The sequence below is a fragment of the Acanthopagrus latus genome, chromosome 7 (genome assembly GCF_904848185.1).
Source record: "Acanthopagrus latus isolate v.2019 chromosome 7, fAcaLat1.1, whole genome shotgun sequence".
Taxonomy (NCBI): domain Eukaryota; kingdom Metazoa; phylum Chordata; class Actinopteri; order Spariformes; family Sparidae; genus Acanthopagrus; species Acanthopagrus latus.
This window is the reverse complement of record NC_051045.1, coordinates 16,224,294-16,241,389: the sequence shown is the minus strand read 5'-3', so window position 1 is coordinate 16,241,389 and position 17,096 is coordinate 16,224,294. Positions and strand designations below refer to the sequence as shown.

The window sequence follows — 17,096 nt, the reverse complement described above, 5'->3', positions numbered from 1 at the left end:
TCGACCCATTCAACTTCATGACCTGATTATGAATACCTGTTGGTTGAAATAAAAAGTTAAATATAGATTAAAAATATCAAAAGACAAAGACTACTCCCGCTGGCAGGAAACTTCTCTTTTCAACGTCTAGCCACGGTAATTCACGTAACGTCTCGCGATGACTCAACGTCAAGGGGAGTGTCAAATTCCAAGAGAGAGGAGAGGAGAGGGGAGCTAGAGAGAGGGGCGCAAGGGTGAGTTTGTAAACAATTTATTACCCTTTAATTTCACTAGATAAATGTCAACTACGCTAAACTATGACAAAGTAGCAGTCTGCGTGTTGGTTCCCAGTGTTTGTTAGTGTTAAAACTACGCGTCTACTTCATTGTCTAAACTGTTGTAGCTGCTCAAACGCTTCATTCGGGACCCACTGTCTCGCTTTGCACTCAAGTGTCAGTCCGCTAACCAACTAACTGCTAGCTTTTTTTCTGCTTTTGTGATTTTTGTACTGTGCGCAAAGCCTTTAAAAGACATCATTTCACTTCGGATGTAATTAAATAAGTGTTGCTGTGTGTTTGGTCGTTGTCATCCCTGGTAGTGGTAGTAGCGCTGTTATTACACTCATGTTGAATGTGCGTTCGGCCTGTTGTGAATGCTAGCCGCACCAGCTAGCCATTAGTTTTTTCGTGGGTACAAAAAGTTGATTTCGGGTGTTTTAGCCAATAAGATTCAGCTATCCGATGTTATTGACACGGTCCAAAGCCCCGTACGTATCCGAAGCTGTTGACTGACGTGCTTTGAGCCAATTGCTGAGAAAAATAGGCGGTCTTGTTACGGGAAAAGGCAGGGCTAACTATGCCCGACCGTCGCCAGACGGCAACGAAGGCTAAAAAAGACAAACTTTTTCAGGCCAGTTAGCGTAGACTGGATGAGGAACTGAAGTTTGCACGGCTCTGGATTTTCAGTTTGACGCTGACCTTTTTCACATGCCGAAAATCACACGAAAAATATGTGCCTGCCTGTTTTTTGGCGGTATTCTGTGCTGTAATGATAATCTGGGTCTGCATGGAGAGTCTCAAGTAATAATGATATCCATAGTATTGCAATGTGAGCTGTTGAACGCCCCAGGATCCGCATCTCCATGCATGTCAACACGTTCATTAGGAATGTAGGTCATGCTTTTGGCAGAGTTGTACCTCATTCCATCACATAGAGTTACACCAGAAAAAAAAACCAAAAAAAAAAAACAAACTGCAGCCTGTTTTGTCCAATCAAACATCCTGACCAACTTAGTGTAATATATGAATATGATTGGTTGTACAACGTAAATATAATTTGTTGCTACTTAAACATAATACATTACACATATGGTGATTAAATTAGATGCTTTAAAAGTATGTGTTGAGCATGCACACATTTATTTGTGTGTTTGTTTGAGATATCAGTGATTCAAAGTGTGTCCATTTTGTTATTGGTTTGTTTAATCAACATGTTCTGCTACAGAACATTAAACATAATTGATTTATCAAAAATGATATCAGCCTCAGAAACTATGCAGACCCAAATCCTCAGGTGACCTGAGCGGTTTCTTTTGAATTTGTTGCTACAGAATCAAAACCTCACAGCAAGTACTTACAAAATCTTTCCACCTGAGATTGAAATCGGCACAGTGTTTCTGATTTAATTTTAGAAAACTGCCTTGGGTACGTTCCGTATTGTCCTGCATTGTGTGCTAGCTTGTCATGGATTTAGCTTTTAGGCCTTGTTAGTTATGCAGACATGGATATAGGATTTCATTTGCTCCCTTTACCAAATCTCGGGTTCACTTTGCTTACATAACTACACACTGGCTGTTGCACAGACACAACCAGATACAGCCGAGACCTCACCTGTGATCCAGCAGATATCCATGATCCGTCAATTGACCAATCACTGATCACATTTTTCTTTCTTTCATAATTTCGCTTGCTTGCTCCCTGTCCTTTACTTTTTTCTCTTTGTGGGGTCTCCCCTACCCTCTGGCAATTCAAGCCTCAGATTCCAGAGTCATGGCTGCGGCGCGAGCTATTAATACAGTTTGTTTAGTCAGTTTCCTAGCAGGCTGCATCAAACACTGGATGGCTGCGGCTGATTATAGCTGGGACTCGTTCCCTTACACCTGCTGAGTCGGAGAAATCCAAGTTAACAGTGGGACTTTGGCAGCAGCTCAATGAGAGGGACAGGAATTAGGGCACTTTGAGTGCTTCCATGTCACCTTGGACGAAACGAGGCGAAAATAGGTGGACTTGATATCCACACTGGTAATGAATATCAGCGATGGTGCATCAGGGCTAGCAGGCTGATTTATTATCCCTCACACAGTTGAGCATTTTACAGTGTGCAATAAAACTTTACACTGTCAACTTGTTGATTAGTTTACTCTCAATGAGACACATCTGACATTCAAAGTAGTAAATTGACTGTTATTTTTGTTTACATGAGCCTAGCAGAGGTTTACAGATGGTAATACAGGTTTTTAAGATGTCCTTCAGTATAGATATTCTTACCACAAAGCCAAGCAAATGGATGCATGAAGAAAAGTCCTTAGCACATCTGTTTTAATCAGGTTTGGGCAGCAATGAAAACAAATGGTATTTTCCACCCTTGTCATGTAAAATTTATGGTGGAAATCCCACATTTCATGTTGGTGCCAGGCTGCCAAGTTAATGTCTAACATGTCTTTAGTAAGATGTAAACTCTGAAATCTGTTCCCACTCCCCACGCCAGATGTGTCCATTTCCCCCACACAGTCCACACCCTCGGTATAACGAGCTAGACGGAGTATCTCGTTTGCAGACACATCTCTGCCCAAATAGACTCAGTGGATTGGAAGCACTCTGCAATGGCCCTGGCACCATCCTGTTGCCTTTCTCCAGAGCATGGGAGGTCTGCTTCATCAGTCCTTTGATCTGCACACACAGAGGGACAGGGCTTTTGCTTGCAAACACGACGCAGACCGCTTTTCTCTCATGCAGACCTGGAGCAGAGGGACACAACGGTAAGGCCTGTTACAGGCCCGGCGTCATGGGAGAGCGTTGTATTCCAGCGCAAGGCTTCAGTAATCATGTGTTGGCTCAGGGGCAGCTGTCCTCGACGGAGGGAGGAGGGAGGAAAATATACTGACTTCAACATTGGGAAAACTTTCAGACATTTATGCCTCGCCAACATACTGAATAAGCTGTCCCACTCAATAATGTTAGACTACAAGCTCAATCCATGGAGAAGGTGCAACAGAGGTGAATGTGGTCAGTAATATTATAATACTAAAAATAACTAATGTCGCTTCACAGTTTGTGGAATAGCTGAACATATTAAGTTGGACGAAGCGTTGGGAGATTTCTTTTTTTAAATGAACATGATTAAACAAGCCTTACAAACGAGTCAAAACAACACAGAAGCACACAGGCTGTCACATCATCATTGTCAAAGTAAAAGTTCATGAGGTGAATCACAAAAGACAACCAAGACATACAGTTTGAAGGGTTGGTTTTAAATTATTAAGGCTCCTGCTTATGACTGCGTTTTAGCGAAACATTATACAGTATTACAGTAGTCAGTGACTTTTGTTTTTGTCGAAAGGTTTGTACTTGTATACACAGCATGGTCCTTGATGCATGTTGGTAGTCGCTGGTACTGTCAGTGGGACAGCATTGTGTAATAGCCGCCAGACGTCACTTTGGGCCAGCTGAGAGCGCTAAAACATTGATATCCCTCATCTATCACCACCCCTCCGATTCCCGAATTCAAATTCCATCACAGGTTTATTTTTCTAATCTTCCTGGTTTGTCTTCACATGGAGTGCTGTTCAGCTGGGTGGGGTGGTTTGGCTGAGCTAGTGATGGAGGAGGGGGGAGTTTGTGAGGAGTTTTTCTCCTCAGTGGAGACAGCTGATAGAAGCAGTGAACCTCGCACAGCTTTAGTTTATGTCAGTTCAGCTTCGGGCACAACATGCAGAGAAACCAAACATAACCATGTGCATATTTAATTCTTTGACAATAGCATTACTGAGGAAGAGAGGGTTGTATGTAGTATTTCTGCAGAGCGTTCAACAATGCTAGCCTTATGTTGCTCCATTTTTACAAATCACTAAATATTTTTGCTGAGTTAACAGCAACCCAGTGAAATCCTTCATATTATAATATAAACAAGGAAAAACTTGAATTAAAGCCATTATACATATCTTATGTACCTCAGTATATCATCATTGCAGTTGTAAATGAATAGAATAGCTGTAATCAGTCATATCTCACCAGAGCCTCAACCAGCATGTTGGTCCCGTGTCCACTCCATATGTCCAGAATCTAAAATTTGGTCTGACTGTCATTAATTGGGGCAATCATATCAGAAGTGAGCCATCATGAAAAAGAAACTATTATACACTGATTATTGGAAAATGATAATCTTGGGATGCAGTAAGCAGTTATGTTCTGTTATTAATTCAAAATAATTGATTAGTGGTTTGATCTATTAGATGTCAGAACATGGTGAAAAAGGTCTTTCTAAAGATAATGTCTTGTATTGTCCATGATACAAAGATATTTACTTTACTCTCATAGAGGAGGAAAGAAACCAGAAAATAATCAAAATAAAAATGACATTTAAGAAGCTGGAATTCGAGATTTTTTCGTTTTGTTCCTTATATTCTTTTAAATGACACATACTAAATAAGTATTCAAGTTATCTTGGTAACCAGATGCATCAATATGATATTTAGATATCAGAATCAGATTCATCACCAAGAAGGATTTTATACCAACGAGGAATTTGTCTTGGTGGTAAAGATGCATGCATTGAAGACAATAAACAATAAACAGTGACTATTCTATATATACACAATATAAACAGAGACATAAGTGTGGGATGACTGATAAATAGAGATGGAAGAGCTGTACAGGAATGACAAAATAGATACATTTATTATTATTATTTTTTTTATTATTATTATTTTTTAATTACAAAAAATTGTCCAAATTCTGCATTATTGTTATGCAAGTGGTGGTGGTGGTGGTTGTGGTTTTTTTTATAATGATATAACTCAAGATATTATTTGAGGTTAAAATGTAACTTCACTGAATATTCTTATTTTTTTCTTAGAGACTGCTTAACCTTTGTTGCACCATCAATTGTCAGTAACATTTAGTTTCCAGTCACTTGTATCTTCATACAGAAAAAAAAGCAAGTTGGAGTGAATCAGGACAACAAAGTGAGGTACAGTGCAGGGTCAGTGTGAATGTGCCCTTTTCAAGATATGTGTGCAGTGGATTATCGTGAGAGCTCTCCTGAAGTGGATGGGGATTGTGCTCAGAGAGAAACAGCTGAGAGGAGGAGATGTTGGACGCGGGGTACAAGAAGGTAAAAGGTTGGGAGGTGCTTAAGAGGTGAGTAGAGGGAGTGGTAACAGGAGAAGGAGGGATTGGAAGTGAGGGGGGAAAAGGAGACAGAAGGAGAGGGGGACGTCTTTGTGTGTACACGGTAGCCGTCGTTCTCTCTGGTAAGCGGCTCCTCATTGGCCGACCAGAATCCCCCCTGTGTGAAGGAAGTATCACCAGGGAAACTTCGTCTCGCTGCCTCTGTGCATGTTTTCCTCCTTGCCAGGGTTATTTTTAAATAGCATTCAGCTTCCTGCTCAGACTAAAGACTCACAAGCCACAGCATCCCTGTTTTGTTGTTTTCAGGATTTTGCCAGTTTACGGATCAAGAACAAGCCGCAGCAATGTTCTCCTCTTCTGCTCTCCCACAGTTACATTGCAAGCTCTTTGCAAAAATGGGGGACGACCGACCTTTTGTGTGCAATGCTCCTGGCTGTGGACAGGTAAGTCTCCTCACTCCTTATCCTGAGTTTCAGGTGTGTCTTCGTGTAGCTTATGTTTGCCTCTGTGTAAGTACTCTCCAGGAGTTCACTGTGCCTACTTATTATTTAATGTGTTTATTTTTAAAAAGAAAATGAATTGAAAGCACTATTGTACCATTAAAGACAAGATTTGAATAAAATACACAAGAGAGAACTTGATAAAGTTTTCTGGTCAGTCTTCACACTTGGTCTCACTGCCAGAAAACGATCCTGGCTGTGATTTATGCAACACTCCTAGTGATCATCATTCAGATAGCATTCAAGCTAACATGCTGTCTTGTGAGACAATGCTGTCTCCTTTAGCAATGACTCACTGGAAGCTCCAGTGAGTAATCAGAGCACAGTTATTGTTTCAACCTGTCACTGTTGACTTCTAGTGCCTGCAGACACAGGTTTGAGCCATGGCAGTGACTCAGCTGAGTGCCAATAATGCACTCACATGCCAGCAACGTGGTGTATTGTCGGGGCTTGGCCCGATATCACAGCAAATTAAAAGAAGTGTGTTCTAGGACTCGTGATTATTCAACACAGGAAATATCATGTCTGATGTTGTGCTCAATTAGCTGTCTGATGCCGTGTTCAGCTGGCTGTGATACAGCTTGTGCTGGATTTTCTCTCCTGGGGTCTGGAGGAAGAAAGTGTTTATGTGGTTAAGAAACATTTGTGATTCATGAGCCTTATTCTCTGATCAGAAGCGATCTGTTGTTCATGCGTGCTGCAGTTTGAACAACGGGCATGTACAGCTGTTAAACATGCGTATGTTGGATGAATAAATGATGAAGTGTTTGGCTGTTTTCTTCTCAGAACATTATGGACAGCTAGGGATTCTTTCCCTGAACATTTGAACTTTCCTTTGACATGTTTCTATGATGTAAATACTCTGCATATTTAATTTGTAGATGTCATTATTAATTTAGTTGTCAGTTAAGGGAAAGTAGCACATGGAAGCTTTCCAAGGCAAAGTGATGGACGTTAATGACAGTGTGGGTCCACAGCTGGACATTTAGGTCTAATATTTACTCTCTTTTAGCACTGTTTTGGTCTGCCATGGGAAATATGTGGATCTGTAGCTGCTAAATGTCCCACTGTGTTCATGAGCAAGTGTTACATGCTAAGTACATTTGTGTGCAGTCTGGTGCTGGGCTGATACTGGAACATCTGGAACCATGGTTGATGAGAGCAAGGAGTATGGATGGGTGATCTGACCAAAAATCTAATATTATGATCTATTTAAATGATACCAAAATGCATAAACTCAGTTTCTATCTTTTTTCTCAGTTTTGAAAATCCTGAAGACTAAAGTCAGACTTGAAATAGCATAAGAATTCTCTTAATTTGCAACTTAAAAGCACAATGTTGCATAAAAGATCCTTTTTTGGTCACAAGATTGTCATCAGCCATGTTGCTAGCTATAACTCCCATTGCATTGTTTACAATATGTCACCCAAGGAAGAGCCACTAATGAGTTGTCCAATCAGCATGGGCATGTAGTTGGCTACATCACTATTGTTTGTTCATGTAGTGCAGATCTGCTCCGTAGTGAGGTTATGTGATGTCTGTAAACATCAGATACCATGATTGCTACAGTTTGCGAAGTTCATTATGGATGCAAGGCATTTCTTGTTGTGATTATCCTGATTCACAATATTACCCAATATTACCCTGAGGCTACTTGGTCAACACAAGTCGTAATCATTCCTTTGCATTCAACAGTGACATCTAATTCCACAAATACTATATTGCTAACAATGCTAGTGTAGCCTGATCTTAATCAACCGTGCAGAAACATAAAACCTCCATTGCATTTAAATGTTGATTTAGAATTCTAATGTCAAGGTTATGAATGAAACTATGAACTATTTGGTACTGCCTTACAGTTTTCAGTACTCTGTGGATATATTTTGGTTCAATAGTTCATTTGTGTCGTCTTTGATTATATTTATTTGTGTATGTTTAGACAGGGAACATACTTTATGTTACAAGCACCTTATGTACAAATGTTGTTTTTACTGCTGCCCTTGAAAAGCAACAGTTGTCTACCAGGAAAGTCTGAATCATGCCTAATATAGAACGAGAATGATTGACTCCTGGCTTTGCACAGGGTTTTCCTTTTTTCCATGTTAACAACAACAACAACAACAACAACAGCCCCCTGTTATATAATGCCCAGTATTTACTGTGTGGGGTGGGGTAATCCTAGCTGCCAGTATCTCATACTGGGAGATTAGTGTGAGATAGTTTCCTCTGCAAGACCCTGCCGCCTGTTTTAGCAGAAAGAGACAAATCAGACATGCAGTTGTATTGGTGATGCTGCCTGGTAGGGCTAAAAATAAGCCCCCTGAAACTTGACTGTGTTTCCACTTCACTCTCACGACTGAACTTGCAACTGCAACGCAGCGCCCCAAAATAGGCTGCAACGAATGGTGAATAGGCTGGTGCCAGAGCCAAGATTATTCCTCCTCTGCCTCTGACTGATTCACCATCTTGCCACTTCTCTAAAGAAGTGGCAAGTCTCAGACGGTGGCTATTGGAGCTCTCTGAGTGCAGGACCTCCTGTAGCTTCCCCTGTGGATACCTGATAGGAAATAGCAGAACATAGAGCTTTGCTGAGACACAGTTTACGGCGTCGACGTTTCACACGTTGACAAGTTTGACATCTATGTGTTCCAACACTTACGGCTGGTTTGATGCATCAGCTTGTTTGCGTTTAGTATTTTTTGTGGCAGTGGTTTTTATACTTCTTCAATTTGTTGACATTTTCCACCATTGCTCATTCGCTGCATCTCTGAGCTGTTAGAGTTAGTTCAGCCCTCTTCCATACAAGCCTCTTTCTATTTCTAGGTAATTCTAGTTTGTGTCAAGATATTTGAGCCTGTGTCCTGCAGCTATAATGGGTGCTATAATACTTTTAAGACACGAGGAATTGTACACCACAGATAGAGTTTTCTTTATGGTTTGTCACATAATGTGTACAGTATAGGCTGCATGTGTCAGGTTATTTCTCTGAGAGATTATCTGTCTGTGATTATGGAAATATGATATCTGGGTTAAGGCACTATAGGTCACCAGGACAAATAGAAAATTACCCTGAGGCTACTTCATATAATGTACTTACCTTTCCTCTTTTCTTCTCCTTCACTTGTTCCAGAGGTTTACCAATGAGGACCACTTGGCTGTGCACAAACACAAACATGAGATGACACTTAAATTTGGACCAGCCAGGACAGACTCTGTCATTATTGCAGGTACTGTTTGTCTATGTGACAAACAGACAGCTTTGCTCTGTCTCTTTGTAAATATCCTCTATCAACATTCAAATGAAGACTGTTTAGCATGCCTCAACGTCACCGTGATCCAACGCTGTTAGCACAATCTCAAGAAAAGCAGCTCCAAGGAGACATTAATGACATGGTTTTCTATATTGAGTGCTAAGTGTGAACTAAGTGTGAAAGTGTTGCTTTGAATAGTTATCTCTGTTCATTCCCTTTTGCCAGACCAGACACCTACTCCTACCCGCTTCCTAAAGAACTGTGAGGAGGTTGGTCTGTTCAATGAGCTGGCCAGCTCCTTCGAACAAGACGAGGATGACAAGAGAGCAAAGACCTCTGTAAGAAAGGCCTTTGGGTGGTGATTTTGTTGGTGTTTTCCTCTGTGTATGTCTTTACTTATTATTTTGTACAGAAGCCAGTGGAATTTTTCTGCAGACTCCACTGTAGTGATGAATTACTTCTTACTTCCTTATTTCTCACCTCAAGTGTTGATGTAGTCAAAAATGAATGTTTGCAGAAATTCCAGCCATGTGCTCTTTGTCAGTTTATCTTACTACTGCAACAGTTTATTAAGAGGGTTTTTTTAATGATTTAACTTGCAGTTTGTATTGGCTTAAAAATCGCACTAGTGTTTTGTAAACTAATGCTGTGGTTATTTGGTTTATGATAGAAACCATAGCTGCCCACTTCTCCTTTTTTAATGCACTGTAGTGTATGTTCTCTTATGTATAATAATTAGTGTGTGAACTGTCTGTCTCCCGTCGTCTCTGTCCTTCCCAGCTCCCTGCAGCCAACTCTGAGGCTTTGGACATGAGCCTGCAGACGACATCAGATGTGAAGGTGAAAAAAGAGGCACCCGTAGAGGTCGACTCCTCGCCACCGGACAGCCCTGAATCTATCTCTGGGAGGTCAGACAGCAGCACAGAGATCATGGTTAAAGGAAAGGTAGGGCTGATACTGGGGAAAGGGGGGGTGGCATGAGTTTAAAGAGAAGAGGGTGGAACCTTAAATGATGTGGAAAGAGTTTGGCCGATGATTTTGCAGTATTACATGGATGAGTCTTGAGGATGTTAATAATATTGTTGTTTCCTCAGAGATGTTTTAACTGTTAAACAGAACTTAGCTCACTGCTGTTCTCTTAGGACACACCACCCAGGAGTTCAGCCCCCACCCCGACTATTGTGCGTCCAGGTTCCCTCCCACTACACTTGGGCTTTGATGCCCTTCAGCCCACCATGCCGTCACCCACCTCCGTCATCACACAAGCACCACCTTCCAATCGTAGCAGTCTTAGGTAAGCAAAGTTCAGCATCTCAACCCTGATATACTACTTAAAAACAGGACAGGGACAGTTCAGGCCAAAATCAAAAATACACATTTTTCATTTTACCTATAGTGCTAGTAGAAAACTATTCGTTGGTGTAGTTGCTGTGTTTAGTAGTTATCAGCTGTGGAGATGTCTGCCTTCTCTTCAGTATAATGGAACTAAATGACTCCTGCTCAAAGCACCCCAAAACATTTGAAAAACTCAACAGAAAATACGTCTTTTCCAGAAATCCCAATGACCCAATTACGTAAAATAATCCACAGCACTTATGAGCTGTTTCATCTAAGAACATTTTTTGCCAATATTACTGCACAGAAGGAAGCGTGCATCTTCTCTTGGATGATGCTTGTGGCAGTGTGGGATGTAAAAAATAATGCCATCCTCCCCGACTGAGCTTTAACATTAGCTAGCTCAGTTAACTGGCATCTCCTCCATGAATAGACACACACTTCCTTCTGTGCTGTGATGAAGGCGGCCAGCGTAAATGGATAAATAGCTAGGGAAGAGGAAACATAGATATTATGGGGGATGAAATGTCCCTTTAAGTTGCTTTAAAACTCTAAAAAATAACAGGTTGATATTGTAATATTACATTATGATGATATCACGCGTATTACGTGCCACATATCATGTCAGTGTATCTGCTGGTTCCGACGCTATGTTGAACCAATATGTTGTCTGTGTGTGAACATTTCAAAGCTAAGATGCCATCATGTTTTTCTATGGCTGCACAAATTAAAATCCTGTTTGTTGTTTAGTGCATATTTCGAAAATTTCCCTGGCATTAAACTGCCATATGTTGTAACTCTTAAAAAACATGTGTTTTCGACTTAAACCTGATATAAATTTCTGTGGGTTTGAACAGTATTGTATGCTCAGCTTGGCCTAGTAATGATGGATGTAAGTGTGGATTTTATGGGTTTGAAGTGGATCATTTTCCTAAATAGAAATAGTTGCTATGTTACGGAAACTTGGGAGTTTATACAAACATGACTGAACCTCCTCTTCCTTTTGTCCCTCTGTTATCTGTCTGTCTGTCTAGTTCGCCAACCAGCCACTACCCCATGATGATGCTTCCCTCTGGTCAGGCAGTGCCCGTGCTTCCTGGTCCAGTACAGATGCCCTCTGTCATTAATGTAAGACAGACAAACAAACTAAATTTTTATAACTAAGACATTTGGTTCAACTTGTTAATACATGCATGTTTTTTTATGTTTTATTTGGTTTCCAGCTGGCCCGACCCATGTGCATGGTACCCAATATTCCTGGGATCCCCGGTCCTCCTCTGGGAGGTAGCAGCAGCGGCTCTAACTCGCCCTCTGGCTACAGCACCCACATAGAGGCCAAGATGGTCAGCATTAGATTAGCTCTCTATTTTTATTTCTTTATCTGTTCTTTTTGTCTCCATCTCCCCCCTCCAGCTATCTTCTGCATTGGTTTAGTTTGTTCATCATATGACTTTTTCCCTGCTGTTGTTCATTTAACCCTTATACCCCGACCACACAATTGATGCTGAAGCCATGATGCCGCAACATACACAAGCTCTATGTAAAGATCCAAAATGAAATTGAATTAGTGTAGTCATTGTTTATAGTATTGCAACATACACAGTGTAGCCACTTTAGTAGATTATTTACAGAAACTGCTTGCTCCTTCAGTCACGAGTGGAGGATCACTAGGGTAAATGAGAAATGTAGGGCTGTTCTGTTGTTTTGCGAAATGATTTCCAAGCACAGTTTCACACATGGGCACAGGTTCCCTCTCTGTACTATAAAAAAAGTTTACAATGAGCAGTTAATGAAGGCTGCTTACTAATCACCATCATTTTGCTTTATCACTGACAGATGCAGAGTCACACAACATGAACAACATCATTTTGAAAAATTGCTTCAGGAGAATATAACTTTATTAAGCTCACTTCAGCTACAAAGCCTCGAGTACAAAGGGGTTGAGATAGAACAGGATGTCACATGAATGCACTGCTGAAAACAAGCTGGAACTGTGTGACATTGTCAGGAACGCATGGGCAAAGATCTCTGCAGAATTAGAGCAACTTTTGTAAATTCATGCCTCAGAGAGCTCAGGTTTGTCCAGAGGCTAAGGGCGGTACAACCTGGTGCTTATTTTACTATATTATTTTATTATATTGTGATTTTATATATTGTACATGTGAGATCTATCAGAAAACAGATTTGCATGAAAAGCAGAAAACAACAGTACAAACATCTGAGGGCTGCACAGCTAGTCAGAAAATGATCAAAATCGCAAAATGCAATATCCAAATTGCACAAGCTACAAGTTTTTGATACGGGCACAATGTGTGACAAATCAGCAGTTTAATGAAGAGATGCCCAAGTGTGAAGATCGTGTTCTCCACATCATCATGATTTTTTATTTGGACTGAGAGAAAATGAAAATGCAAAAATGTACATTCCCACTTGTCATGAATTATATTACTATTGCAGTATATGTTAAAATAATCAAAATGTGATTTCATTAACATATTGAAGCCATAGTAACTTTCATCAAACAGTGCAACTTATGGCAAGTTTTACTGACAGAAAATTAAGTCAATTTAGTGCTGATACTATAAAAGAGTTTATGAGTTGACATGAGTCAGCGTAATACAGTATAGGTGGATAGACGTTGCAATTATGCTGTAGTGACGTTTAAATGATAGCAGAAAAAACACAAAAAGTGTAGTACAATTGCTTTTGAATCCATCCTGCTGTGTTGTTGCTTTTTTTTGCCTTCTCGTGCGTAGATCTTCTCTTTATACATACATGACGCTGGTTGTACTGTTGCTGTGGGCTGATGTCATATCATTGTTCTTCTGCAGCGTCTGAAGGCCGCGCTGTCCCAGCAGAGTCCGTCAGGACACAGTATGGGGATCATGGCCATGGGCAGCAGCCCCATGGTACCTCAGAGGGCAGAGCAGAGCCAGCTGCTTGTCCAACAACCAGATGCTCCATCACCTGCACAACCTCAGGTACATTGTGTTGTCTTGTGCTGACGATCTCTCTGTAGCATGAATTCAGTGACATTGTCACATAAATTTGGAAAATCTTAAGAACAAACCAAAAGTAACTGAGAAAAACCTTGTTTGATATGTGACTTATCACCTGTTTCAGTTACAAAAAACTGAGGCCGTACTTCTTGTAGTGAGATGACTATGATGTGCCCTGACTGAAATAATGAAACTATGACTCAGACTTCCCTTTTCTCTCTCGTCTTTCTTCCGCCTCCCTCCCTTGTCTGTCTGTTTCCTGCTCACCCTTTGCCTCATTCTCCCTCTAGGTATCTCCAGCACAGCCTACAGGTGGGCGTCGGCGGCGGACAGTAGATGATGACCCAGATGAGCGAAGGCAGCGCTTCCTAGAGAGGAATCGGGCTGCAGCATCCCGCTGCAGACAGAAACGCAAACTGTGGGTCAGTTCCCTGGAGAAGAAGGCTGAGGAGCTCTGCAACCTGAATGTCTCGCTGTCGGTGAGTGGGCTCAGAGTGGGTGGGCAGGGATGAAACGTGGCCTGTGGGAGGCCTGCGTTAATGTGTCTCACTGACTGCACCTAGTTGAGAGGCTTTAAGTAGTCACTGAAGTTTGTGAGGTGTTTTCCAGATGAGCAGATTTTCAGGGAAATTTTACAAATTGGGTGAGGTTCCAGGACTCATTACAAGTCGTTTCAGATTTTTATTGTGTTATTTAGTGGCGTATTTATGTACTTTATGATGACATTATCACTACCAGCTGTACTGGAGCAGAAACCAGACTGTTTACCCATTAAGAGCATTTCTGACCTGAAAACAGAAAAAAAGTCAATTCTGAAAACAAGTTTGCAAGGCCTCCTTGGATGGAGTAATATGATTATTTTTCTTTTCATAAATAATTAAAAAGTGTTGTCTTATTTTCTGGTCCTTCAGAATGAAGTGTCTCTGTTGCGGAACGAGGTGGCTCATTTGAAGCAGCTGCTGCTGGCCCACAAGGACTGTCCTGTGACCAACCTACAGAAGAAGAATGCCTACTTAGGTGAACCTTTTATAATTCTGCCATTCTGCCACTCACCTGGTGGCCTTCCTTGTTTATTTTCTTACCACCATCCCAGAACCTGCCGAGAAAAAAATTTAAGAGAGAAAATGCCTTCTGGGACGCTGGGGATTTTTTCATCAGCAATACAATGAGAGGCCAGTGGGCGAAACCAGAGGCAAGGCTTTGTGGCAACATCTTGTTCGATTCAAATTTATGTTTTAGCTCTGTTAACTGTCTTCCCTTACAGCTCTTTTAGCTCCATTAGCTCTATTAGCTCTTTTTGCTGTTAGCAGTGTTAGCCAAACACACAGAGGAATCCTGCAGCCCACAGGCTGCCAACAGCTAACAACTCCTCCTCCTGCCAATTTAAACATGGATTTTTGGTTCGTAACATAACATTATCATGTAAAAAAAAAACAAAAAAAAACCAATAGGGTGCATCCACCATCAAAAGTGAGTTAGGTGTGTCCTTTTGAGTTTTAACACATCATCTTTATATAGTTCTAATGCTGAGTAGCCAACCAGTGTCAGTAACTATAGTAACAGCAAGAGAAGAAGCGCATCATTATTCATCATTATTAAGCAATTAAAACATCTTTTTTATCCTCGAGGTGCTTCGTTTCTGTTCGTCCCAAACATACTTTTCATCGTCCCAGAGAGCATGGGTCAGCATTAGTCTCGAGCCCTGGCCACAAAACAGAATCATTTATGTAGCTTTTCAGTAAACCTGGTATGGAATGTATTCAAGGTTAAAAGTGAAAAGCCAGTTTGGTATAACTCTGTATTTGTGTCATCTTCTTTTCTGTGCAGCTGCAGAAGAGAGCATGAAAGACAACTCAGAGCCCACAGGTTCTCCTGCCCCAGTGATCCAGCACAGCTCTCTGGCGCACAGCCCCTCTGCGGGTCAAAATGGCCTGAGCTCAAGGGCAGCAGCTGAGGCCATGGCAATGTCTGTGCTGGCAGGAATGGGCCAGCAGCAGCGGGCTGAGAGTGGACCCTCTCACATTATCATGGCTGCACAGTCTCAATCTGCTGCCAGATGATGAGCGATGCCACCACGGCCCAGAATTTGGCTCTACACTCGTCACCAAGGGGTATAAAAGAGCAGCGGACTTCCCCAATTTCCCCAATCTAGAAGTCCAGATTTCTCATCTCCCCTCTTCGCTGTGCTCCTCCGCTCTCTCTGACCCTCCTGTAGAGTCATCATGCTGTGGCCTGGAGCTCAGCAGCAGCCTTCTGGGAATGGACTGAGACTATTGAGAGAGCTTCCTGTTCACTTTGCCATAGACTACAGGGGCTGGACTCCAACCTATCCCATACTCGTTTCTCCCCCTCTGTGCTTCCTCTCTCTTCTCTCCTCACCCTCAGTCAAAACGACTCCTCACTGGACTGTAAGACTGCATCGCTCTGACCGTACTGCCGTAAAGAACTTCCCACGTTGACACGCACTGCACATGTGCACAGTCTCAAACACACAGTTGTTGCATAAACGTTCTTGATCAAATCAGATACCAAACAACCCACAGGGCTGTAAACTGTTTTCAGCAGGGAATAGTGCCTTGTGCTCCTCGACTTGTTAGCCATGCACACACCCACACATGCCATCATAGCAAATGTCCCTATACATACCTAGCTCCAAAGATGCAGTAGTCGTCTAGACATCAGTGACTCAGATATTCACCCGACACCTTTTGTAAATGGTCCCTCCTTCTCACCACGGACCCAAAAACCTTACCTCATTTACACCCCTTTATGATAAAAATGATGTGTGTGAATTGGCTCTGTGTGTATATATTTATGTACATCAGAACATAGCAGTTTGCCTATTCCGGATCTGATACGTTAATAGCTGGATTGTTAGCATGTGACTTTTTCTATTTGGGTGTTATGTTCTTGATACATTATGTGCAGCTATATATATATATATATATATATATATATATATATATATATATATATATATATATATATATATATATATATATATATAAATTTTTTTATTTTTAATAATTGGCACGTCCCCCCAGATTAGTCCACAGAACCAAAACAGGTCGGATCGACAGTATGTTGTCGTAAAATGAGTTGAGCAATAGCTTTTTGTGACCTGAAGGGAATTCAGCCTCTCCCCTCCTCCTCGCTTCTCTCCTCTAAAACAGACAGTTGTGCTGTTTATTGGTTTGTAAGTGGATGCCTTTTCCATTTTATATGAACCTATTCTCGTGACTGTGCTTCTTCGTGTCAGCTCTGGACTTACTGTAACTGTTATTTTCACACTTCTCAGGATGGTTGCACATCCTTGCTGCTTGTCGGAAGTGCGATGAACCCCTTAGTCTCTTTGCTCTTTACCAAACCTAAACAAAGCCATAATGACAACAAATCAGATCTCTGTGTCTCCAAAGACCACCTGGTACTTGTTCCGGGACAGGAAGTAAACAGCCTGACTGTTATTTTGTGATTCAGAGATCACAGTGACACAATCCATCACTGCATTTTACTTGCACTTGCTTGTTACACACAGTCTCACTCACAATGTCTGATGATTTTGCCTTAAGATCACATTGGTGCCTCCGATATCCCCACCTAAATACACAACGAATTGCTCATATG

The 17,096-nt window shown here is 41.4% G+C and overlaps 1 protein-coding gene across 3 annotated transcripts; it reads left to right on the top strand.

Moving 5' to 3' along the window:
* Positions 1 to 179: 179 nt before the first annotated feature.
* atf7a (activating transcription factor 7a) lies at positions 180 to 16,267 on the top strand. 3 transcript variants are annotated; one of them, XM_037104556.1, is made up of 12 exons: positions 180 to 233; positions 5,759 to 5,830; positions 9,018 to 9,114; positions 9,364 to 9,476; positions 9,919 to 10,083; positions 10,281 to 10,432; positions 11,508 to 11,601; positions 11,697 to 11,816; positions 13,305 to 13,454; positions 13,763 to 13,951; positions 14,384 to 14,489; positions 15,300 to 15,532. In XM_037104556.1, the coding sequence occupies exons 2-12, from the start codon at positions 5,783 to 5,785 to the stop codon at positions 15,530 to 15,532; spliced, it is 1,467 nt and encodes a 488-aa protein (XP_036960451.1). In that variant the 5' UTR covers positions 180 to 233; positions 5,759 to 5,782. The 3 variants fall into 3 exon arrangements, with proteins under 3 accessions (XP_036960451.1, XP_036960450.1, XP_036960449.1); XM_037104555.1 differs by having other exon boundaries at positions 182 to 233; positions 5,694 to 5,830; XM_037104554.1 differs by lacking the exon at positions 180 to 233 and having other exon boundaries at positions 5,694 to 5,830; positions 15,300 to 16,267.
* Positions 16,268 to 17,096: the final 829 nt, after the last annotated feature.

What these genes read in the sequence shown, in the direction of transcription:
- atf7a (XM_037104554.1), top strand. Translation starts at nt 5,732, where the DNA reads ATGTTCTCCTCTTCTGCTCTCCCACAGTTACATTGCAAGCTCTTTGCA. An exon ending in ACAAGAGAGCAAAGACCTCT is followed by an intron (nt 9,477 to 9,918) that starts GTAAGAAAGGCC and finishes TGTCCTTCCCAG; the next exon opens with CTCCCTGCAGCCAACTCTGA. An exon ending in GAAGAAGAATGCCTACTTAG is followed by an intron (nt 14,490 to 15,299) that starts GTGAACCTTTTA and finishes TTTTCTGTGCAG; the next exon opens with CTGCAGAAGAGAGCATGAAA.